Raw genomic sequence first — 10,387 nt, 5'->3', positions numbered from 1 at the left:
ATTTTAATCTCTGATATGAAGTCCTTCTTTTAAGCATTTTATCACATATTGCGCAGTTCAATTGAATACAGTAAACTAATTTAACATATTCATTACTGATTTACCTCTTATGAAGACAAATAATCAAATTTGGTCTATTTTATTACGACCACAAGTCATTTTTAAATGATAAAATAAAATATTACGGAGTTAGCAAGCAAAAATTAAAATATAATTTTGCTATTATAGGTTTGATACTAAATTGCTAATAAAGAAATGAAAAATAATTAAATAAAAAAAGCAATTGACGATAATTTTAATTCTGAGATCCAAAACATTTAAATGTACGATGACTTTCGTGGGGTGACATTTTTGTTACTATTTGATTAAAAAATTTACTTTTGCTTTGTTTTTCAAATATTCCATGCAGTTTTGCTAAGAATAGATTATAAATCTTATTATCAAATACCCATTGTGAAATATTCATTTTAATTATTGAATTATTATTTCCTATTTCAATATAAGTTATAAGTGAGTGATCACTTTTGGGAGCCACTGTAATTATTAAAAATTATTGATATATAATCACCTGAAACGGTTTTCTTTTCCTTAATAAAAATATATTAAACAATACTTATCCAAGGTTTTATTGGTGATTCTGATTTTGTCATTTTGTAGGTGCACTTTGAGCAAATACTACTTAAAGTAACACATTAAATTCAATAAAAACAATTAAAATTATTCAATAAAAACAATATATTCTGCAAGCTAAACATATTATTTTCTCCACGTCTTAATTTTTTAAANATTTTGTCATTTTGTAGGTACACTTTGAGCAAATACTACTTAAAGTAACACATTAAATTCAATAAAAACAATTAAAATTATTCAATAAAAACAATATATTCTGCAAGCTAAACATATTATTTTCTCCGCGTCGTAATTTTTTAAAAATTAATGTTGTACCAAAACATTAAAAATATTAAAAAAATAAAATTTTTTTCAAGATATGTTTAAAAATTTTTTTTTTGAATAAGATATTTTATAATGCAGACACTTTTCTTGTACACATCCTACACTTTATAAGAATAAAGGAAAAAAACACAAACCTGGAAATTTTAAGATTTTTACCTGGAAAACCTGGAAAAATCAGGGAAATTTGAAATATGTTTTGAGTGGCCACCCTGTAATGTTTCGATTGTATTTTTGGCAGGTGTTGATATTGATTTTCATGTGGTTCTTAAACATTCCGATATATTTTAAACAATATGGAAAATTCGAGTCTGGTATTTGAGCATTTGCTTTTTAAATAAATAATTCTGCCGAATTTTTGACAGTTATTGCTATTGATTTCTTCATAATTTTTAAATCCAATATTTTTTATACGATATTTATTACTTATTACAACAACCCAATCTTGAAGCAAGCATATGAGATGAGAACTTGCCTTATTTACTTGTCGATCTTTTTTGTCGGCAATTACTACTGCTTTCATTAATTTTAATTATGTTTTTTATTGTGATGATTATTTACAAAATGCGACGGGAATAATTTGTGTGCCCCCCTTCCAAAAAAAATTGCGAGGATATCACAAATAATACTAGAATAAAAAATTATTACTTGTTCAAATTAAAGAAAAAGTTATATATATATTTATGTATATATATTGTAAACAGTGCTTTTGGTGTTTTAAATTAGTAACATGCATGTTTGTTATTTTTAAAAGTAACTTGCAGAAACAAATTAGTGCTAGAGAGTTTTGTTGCAGATAGTTCGAAAAAATTCTGCCACAAAGTGTGATTTTAAATGTTACTTTTAGTCAGTTTCTTATAAAAATTATTTTATTTATTCATTTTATTATTATTTTTGGAAATATTAATTTTCTGTTAACTAAAATTATCTTTGCTCTATCTCATTTTTTCCCCTGCCTAATTTCAACATTGTCTAATTCTCTAGCCCTGTCATGTTGTATACACCGACTACAGACCAGTTCCTTTGCAACAGTATATATTTCCTGCTGGCGGTGATGGTTTGCATCTAGTTGTTGATGAAAGTGTAAGTTTGATTTTGACAGTTAATTGTTATTGATTCTGGGGGAACATCTCACAAAATGATTCATAATTTCTCACTCTTAAGTTATATTAGTAAAATCGTGTTAATTGAATCTCTTTTGTTAAGGAAAATGAATTTGAGGGAGGCAAAGCTAAAATTTTTAAATTGGCTTTATAACGGTTATCTAGTTTATCTATGTTAAGAATAGTTTGTCTATGGAAAGAAATCCCCTCAACATGATGTCTAAAGTCGCCTGGCTTTGAGAACGAGAAATATCAAAGACATTTTTATGAACAAAATTTTTTACATGATTCATTAATTGGGTTTAAATTTATTAATGATTTAATCATTTTTGATTGTAATGATTTTGATTTAATTAAAGGAACTTAATGTAATAAAGACTAATTCAGATGAAGATGACACTACTTTTTTAGATCTTGATATTAAAATTTATAACCAAAACATTTTCGTCAGATTATCCAATAAAAGAAGAGATTTTAAGTTTAATGTTATTAGTTAAAAACATTTTAATTCCAACCTTTACTTTAAGATTTTAAAGAATATTTTGATTGGTCAAATTATTAGATTTAAATTTATTTGTAATAATAAAGCAGATTTTCTTTCAGCTATTGGGAAATTCAAGATTACATTAGAGAATAATAATATTCCTTTACATTACTGTAATTATGATGTTTTGATTTGAAATATTTTAAAGACTTTAAAATAATTTGGCCGATAATGAAAAGTAAATGCAATGAAAAATTAATGAAATACAAACTCAGTTCAAAAGTACATAGAGTAAGATAAATAAGATTATGCGGTGAAATTTTGCATTTTTTGTTCCTGAAGCATATAGATGGCAGCACTTTTTTGAAATTTTACTCCTTGAATGTTTTTGCTTTATTTTTTAAGAATTTCGATTTTATTTTTCGCATTCACTTGATTTATTTCTCAAAGTTTTAAAGGATTTGGAAATTTAAATTTTATTTTATTTTGATTTGATTATTCTAACTCTAACACTTATCTTTATTTATTTTTCTTATTAGTGAGCATTTCATCATTAGGTCTTACCCTATGTACTTTTGAACTGTGTTTGTATTTCATTAATTTTTTATTGCATTTACTTTTCAATTTTTGATCTTTTAATTGCTTGTTCTTATTTTGTTCATCCATTATGGGGCCTCGGGGTAGTCAGTTTTTGTTATTACCACTGGCGACAGAGGGATTTCCTGTATGTTAGCAGACAGTGTGTCCCCTGTTGAAGTTCTGTTTTGCTAACATGCATATCTTTAAAATTCTTCGTTCTTTGCCTGATTTGTGTTTCAAATTTTCTAAATTATCAAAATAAGACAAATTTGGTTTTAGCTGCTTTTGACTTAATTCTAAATGTTATTTTCTTATTATGTCTTTTTCTGAATTTGTGTAAATCAGTTTCTTTCTTTGTGTATTTCCTCTTTACATATTGTGTATAATATGTCGAGGGAATTTTCTTCCTTTTTCCTTCAAACCTTTTCCTTCTGCCCCGATGAGTGGAACCTCTTCTCTTTAATTCTATATCAGATTTGGCAGTAAAATAAAACAACTACAAAAATATGTCCATCAGGGTGCGTAGCATTTTTATAAAGTGCTTGAAAGTGCTTATTTTCGATTTTTAAAAGCCCTTAAAGGTGCTTTTTTCATTGAGTGTTTTTAAGAAGTGCTTAATTTTCCCATTTTCAAAATGAGATTTTTCCTTTACTATGGTGATTTTTGCCGTGAATTATGCAAAAATAGGGGTCTGTCCAGGCTGAATTTACTACTGTTTAGCGGTACCTTCACAAATTCAACTTAAGGAAAAACAGTAGTTTCACAAAATACTTTTTTTTTTTCAAAATTTTATTTTTGTATCCCTTAAGAAACGATAAATCTATATTTTAACCATGTTTTTGTATTGGTTTTTTAATATAATTTTTAATGTTTCACAAATTATGTCTAAATTTTAGCAAAATAGGTACCTTTCTCAGAAACCTAGACAGACCCCTGAAAAAGACACAGTTCACATTGTTCTATTCGACGTTTTCACAATTAATTCAACCCCAATCTATTTCGGCGTATTGTTAATCCGTAGTGTAGGAAAACACCATTCGTGTTACTTGATTCAGAATTTTATGATTTTTTAACAATTGTCAAAAACAATGCCAAAATGTTTTTGTCATGACGGCTAAAACAAGATAAAACTGCAATGGTCAAAAACTTTCTAACCCTGCCCAGCTATGATATTTTTTTAAAGTGCTTAAAAATATTTTTTGAGTGCTTAAAAGATGCTTATTTTTTGTTGAATAATTTCCCTGTCCATCTATTAACATTTTTTTGTTATCTAATTAAAGATTTCTCTTTTGTGATAAAGGGAAATTTCCGTGAAGAGAATTTCAACACAGCCATGAATGTTCTGCAAGTAGTGGGAGGAGCGTCAAAGGGTGATTCTGCAATGAGAGGAAGAAAGGGTGGAATGAAAGGTAACTAACATATTAATGTTTTATTAACAAGTTTGTTTAACAAACTTGAGTAGTAAAAAATACTATGTAAATTTATCTGAAGAAATAATAACATAGTTTTAAAAAAAGTTTATTATTAACTCATTCAAGAGCAAAAACTGACAATATTTTGTATTGGTTTTGGACTTTCTTAATTTATGTCAACGATTCTGTATATCTGCCCTAGCGCATCAAATATGCCAAAAATTTTAAAATTTAGTGAAATAAAACTGACCTGTGAATTGATGCATGTAGAATTGTAACCAAACTATAAACATACATACAGAAAATTTACTTTTCTTATTCATGGCTAAAGGAAAAAATTAGAACAATTCTGAGTATCAGATTATCTCACTGCTTTCCTTGATGTATATGTTTATATCAGTTGTGATCAGAACTATTGTTGGCTCAAATCTAATTTCTTTTTTTAAAAATTCTTTGTTTTATCTTTTAGTGGATTACAAAATGATGAATGTGAATATTAATGGATTGATATAGGAGTAGAGAATTCATATTTTAAATAGGGACTCGCTTTTTTTTAAAAAGGACCCAGAAATTTGGGTGTCTTTTCTAATGGCCCGTAGTTTCCAAAATCTAGTGTAATCATCATTTTCTCTCCTTTTTTTTCTGCTCAATATGCATACACAGATTTCATTCCCTTTCCATTGTATAGGGTATCCGCGCATCTGGAAAGTCATGAATTTCAGTATGGAACAAAATTTATCAGGAAATGTCATGACTTTTACTATTTTTGAAAAAAAAAATCATGGATAGTTAGGTCTCCGAAAAATCTAATTTTTAAAATGGAATCCCCCCCCCCATTTCATCCTGTTCCAAATATCTGAATTCCTAACAAAATCACCACTCAGTCATATTTTATTAGAACATAAAATGATTTTATCATGTTCTTTAAAAATTATGTTCTTTCAAAAAATGAAAGAAAAAACATCATTTCTAGAGCAAAATATCTTTTAAACTTCTGTGATTTCAGAATTCTTGTTATTTATTTTTTTAAAATTTTATCAATTTAAAATTCTAGTTGAAGCAAACCAGTCAATGGTGATTTTTTTTAATTCCGAAATGAGAACAGAAAAATCAGGAGTATTTTCTTTCCTTTCTGATGAACAAGAAAAGTATCTTTAGAATATAACTCTGCTGGAAAAAAATATTTGCTTTTGTATTTTTTTAAGCTATTTTATTGTTTCAACTCTATCTTTACTCTGTTTTTTTTTAAAATTTAAAATCTATAATTATGAAGATGAAGAGTTTAACCGTTTTGGTTATACCTATTATTTCAATGAGTGTTATTATAATGCTTTTTTAAATTTTTTGTTGCGTTTTTGTCGCAGAAAGTAGCAACTTCGTTAAGTCCTGAAAAATTCTTGGAATTAGTCATGGAAAATCATGAAAAGTCATGAATTTGAAAATCTAAAATATAGCAGATACCCTGATTGTAGCCAACTCTACTGATTTATTAAATGTCTTACATTCCATTGTGCATAAAATTTTTAAAAAGTTCTTAAAGGTACTTATTTTCGTTTTTCAAAATCTATCATTTTTTAAAAAGTGCTTAATTTTGCTTTTTCGAAAATGAGATTTTTTTTTATCCTGTCAATTGTTGTGTATTATGCTAAGACGTGGTTTTCACATTGTTCTGTTCAACGTTTTCATAATTCATTCAACCACAATCCATTTCGGAACACGGTCGCTACGTAGCGTATGAAAGCGCCAATCATCTTTAGAAATCTGCATGTGCATCTACTGAGCTGAGGTTCGGTGAGATTCTTGTGCTCTCATGTGCAACTTTGTATTTTCAAGATATTCTCAATTTCAGGCTTCATTTTCCTCCCTCTGATACCAAACTGAAAAATCTCTTTATCTTTTTATAATGGCTAATACAGTACAAAACCCGTTATCCGGAAATCAGAAAACCGGAAAACCAAAAAACCGGAATGAAATTTGATAAGTTTTCCCGCCATTTTTTTCAGGAAATTTTTTTTTCCTCATAAGATTTTAGTATTTTTCTTTCTTTTTTGAAAGATGTTTAGCTTACCATCATTTCAGAAATAATCATTAGTGCATTACCTCATCGTTTTTTCTTATTTGTAAGATTATTTCCAAATATTTTTTTTTTTTACTTGGGTTTAACAATAAAAAAAACGGCTTTTTGTAGCGATTCAGAAAACCGGAAAAATCAGTTATCCGGAATAGCGATGGTCCCGATCGTTCCGGATAATCGGTTCCCTACTGTATAATCAAGAAACGAGTTCTTTCTCAGAAACTAGTTATTTTATCATGATCAAGTAAAGTCTTTGAAAATTATTTTGCATTTTGTTAATGTATATAGTTTCTTAAAAATATTTTTTGAGAGGCTTATATCATGGATAATTTGCTTTTACACACGAAATTTAAATCTATTATTTTCACCCCTTCAGATGGATCCAACTGCTATAAAATTGTTAAGATGATAATGGAGCGGAATTTTGCTCCCGTCATTGTATTCAGTTTTAGCAAGAAAGAATGTGAAGCATATGCTATGCAGATGGCTAAGCTAGATTTCAACAGTGGTTAGTATATATTCACCATTTTTTGTGTAATGATATAGTATGCGTGTAATGTTTCTGTTTTTATGTTGACAGCCGAAGAAAAGCCGTTAGTGGAAGAAGTGTTCAAGAATGCCATGGATGTGCTATCAGATGAAGATAAAAAATTACCTCAAGTATTTATTTTTTCTTCAATATATTAGCTAACTTACTTGAACTTCAATTAACCGTAAAAATATTTAAAAATTAAATTTTTATTTTATAGTATATTGTCTAAAGATATAAATAAGATTCATATATACTGGTGTAAGAAATTAAGAGAATTTGCAGACTGGGTCGATTATCTCTCGAACCGATTTTAATGAAGTATATATGTGTACATACATTGATACAGTACAAAACAAATAACCATTCAACAATTGTAATACACACGCATGATTGTGCATAACACTCGTTGCAGTCGGAAGGTATGGAAATACCAGAAGGCAATTCTGGCCGATTGCCACAGGAAATGATAAAAAACTTAATGAAACATTTATCTTACATTGGAAAATGTCCAAATTTTCAAAAACTTTCTAAAATATAGAAAAAACCTATATAATTTTTAGAAAGCCAGAAAATCAGGAGAAATTTGCAAAATCCAGTATAGTTCGCATCTATGAAGCTACTTACTGTACAGGAAGTAAGCTTCTAAAGATTAATATTCAGAGTTAGAATTCAAATAAATTAGATTCGCTTAGAAATCAACGTGATTTCTAAGTTAGTGTTATTTATATTAATTTTGTGTTCAATTTTATCCAATAGTTAAAAATTTTTATTTGCTCTAATGCTTTATAACAGTTATATTAAAATTTTACGATAAATATGGTTTAATAAATCATTAATATCAGATAACTTCTTTACTCGGCAACAGTTCATTAAAGAAAATTTATTATAACAAAATAAACAGAAATGTTTCATGGTATAAGAAATTTATTAGTGTATTCATTTCAATATTACATACATTATATGATTATATTTAATCCTTTACTTAAAAGTTTAGAAAAGTAAACTTTTATTTTATCGGCAACACAGGTTAATTTAATGAAACAAGGCAATGGTGTAGCTATGTTTTCTAACTCATAGTATTTGGAAATAGTGTGAGGCTTCATTAATAATTCAATACAATATGAAAATTGAGGTACTTTTTTCCACATTATAATCAATTTCCTTATAAACAACATAAAATCCATAATTATAATTTTACAATAATGAAAGCAAAGTTTGTTTATTACTTAACTATCAAGCACATATTGTTGATTTTAATCTGCTAGCAATAAGAATAGTTGATTCATCTAATGTACACCCAAGAGAATTTGTTCTATTGATTAGTGCTATAAATTCACTCAAAATTAACTTAATCAGTATTTACAGTAATGTATGTATTCAATGTAAATTTAACTTGCATGGTTTAACACAAGTTCAATTTCTATAGTTAAAGTTACACATTATTAGTTAAAGTAACACATTTCAATTATTTTACAAGTCCATTTATTGTCTAACATAGAAGTTTACAATGTTAGCATTTTTGATGTTGAAGAGAGGACTGAAAATAGAGTTATCAAGGTCAGACTTTGAGTTTAAAAAAAAATTATAATGTAAAAAACAAAATTATTATTTTAAAATAATAGCTTTAGAGCTTTCATTAATGATAGATGATTTCATCAAGCCTTAAATATATTACCAACAAGAATTATACTGCCCATCAACGTTAATTATTATCAATTATATTCATGATAAATATTCATTTTTTATCAGTAAATAGTTGTTATAATCATAAACTCAAGAAAGAAAGACATTTGTAAATTTTAATTACTTCTCCAGGTCAACATAGGTATGTGTAAAATTTTAAATATATTTTTGGTAAACTAGGAAATATTGAGAAAACCTTGTTTAAATTTTTTAAATTTAAACTGTTTTTTTTTTTTTTTGGTAACTCAAGAAATTTTCCGAAATTTTGACTTGGGCTTACAATCACCCCTGATCTAAAACAAATGTTTTTCTTCATGCTATAATCTATATTCAGCTGCCAAACCACCCATGGATAACAAGTTACTCATCCTTTTGGTTGAAGATAAAAATGGGAAAAGGAGATAAAATGGGAGTTCAAAATGGAAACATCTTCAGGAACATCTTGCTCTCTGCTGAATTTTGTGAAAGGTTCTAGATTTCAGGCTTCTGCCCTTTCAATATCCCATTTTTTTCTTAGAAAGACCCAGATTTTCAGTGACCCAAGTTAAACAAGATGATTTTAAATATTTGGTTTAAAATTCTCAGATAACCTGCTAATCAAAGAAATAGTAATTGTTTAGTGCATGTGAATATCCACTCTTAATTAAGCTTTCTTAAAGGTTGAACATGTGTTGCCATTGCTGAAACGTGGAATTGGTATTCATCATTCTGGCCTTCTACCTATTTTGAAAGAAACTATTGAAATTCTTTTCTCTGAAGGACTCATCAAGGTAATTCTCTCTTTTCATTCAATCCCTACACACTCTCCTTATATATTGTTCAAAATCATTCATAAAATACTTTTTTATTCATCCACGCAAGTTTAAATACATTTTTTTTTTAAACTTGTTAATGTAGTTTGTTTAAATATTCATTCATTAAATAGGGATGAGCGAAAGATGAAACGGAATTTTCTAATGGGTTAAGCGTTAGTCATTGATTTAAATTTTACTATAACAGGGTGCGTAGCGTTTGTAAAAAGTACTTAAAGGTGCTTTTTTGGGGATTTCGTTTTTAAAATCTTTTAAAGGTGCTTTTTTCAGCTGGCGTTTTAAAAAAGTGCTTTTTTTTCGAATAATTTTTTTTCTCCCTTCAGTGATATCTGGTGGATCGCATGCATTTCACAAAAAATGGAGAGTTTGCTACGTAATCATTCACGCGGACTTCTTGTCGTACCCACGTTATGACTTGCGCATGCGCGCATACTTGAAACCGAAACCCGAGTGCTCCAATTCGGATAGAGAATGTCAGATCCTTATGAAATCTTTTTCTTTTTAATTTATTTTAATTTTGTTCTTGTTTATTTAATTTACTTCTAACACTTTTTTTGACGTAGGGGGTAAGGGTACTTTTGTTCTGAGTTCAGGGTCAAGTTGAATTCACTCGGTGATGTGGGAAAGTACTGATTGTTTCGATTTACGCCCGTTTCTTTTTGGGTTTTTTTTAACGCTAAAACTGTTTATAAAAAGTTTTTGCTTTTCAATAATATCATTGATTGAATATGAATTTTTTGAGTGCTTGAAAATTTTT

General features: G+C 27.9%; 1 protein-coding gene across 1 annotated transcript in view; it reads left to right on the top strand.

The window, feature by feature from the left end:
- Window positions 1–10,387, top strand: part of LOC107449781 (exosome RNA helicase Mtr4) — a 67,656-nt gene that overhangs the window by 21,210 nt on the left and 36,059 nt on the right. The window contains exons 8-12 of the mRNA XM_043050996.2: window positions 1,936–2,034; window positions 4,418–4,526; window positions 6,980–7,111; window positions 7,184–7,263; window positions 9,478–9,678. Coding sequence (XP_042906930.1) covers window positions 1,936–2,034; window positions 4,418–4,526; window positions 6,980–7,111; window positions 7,184–7,263; window positions 9,478–9,678 — 621 coding nt within the window. The remainder of the gene's footprint in view (window positions 1–1,935; window positions 2,035–4,417; window positions 4,527–6,979; window positions 7,112–7,183; window positions 7,264–9,477; window positions 9,679–10,387) is intronic.

Source organism: Parasteatoda tepidariorum, chromosome 1 (genome assembly GCF_043381705.1).
Source record: "Parasteatoda tepidariorum isolate YZ-2023 chromosome 1, CAS_Ptep_4.0, whole genome shotgun sequence".
NCBI lineage: Eukaryota > Metazoa > Arthropoda > Arachnida > Araneae > Theridiidae > Parasteatoda > Parasteatoda tepidariorum.
This window is presented reverse-complemented; position numbering and strand designations above follow the sequence as displayed.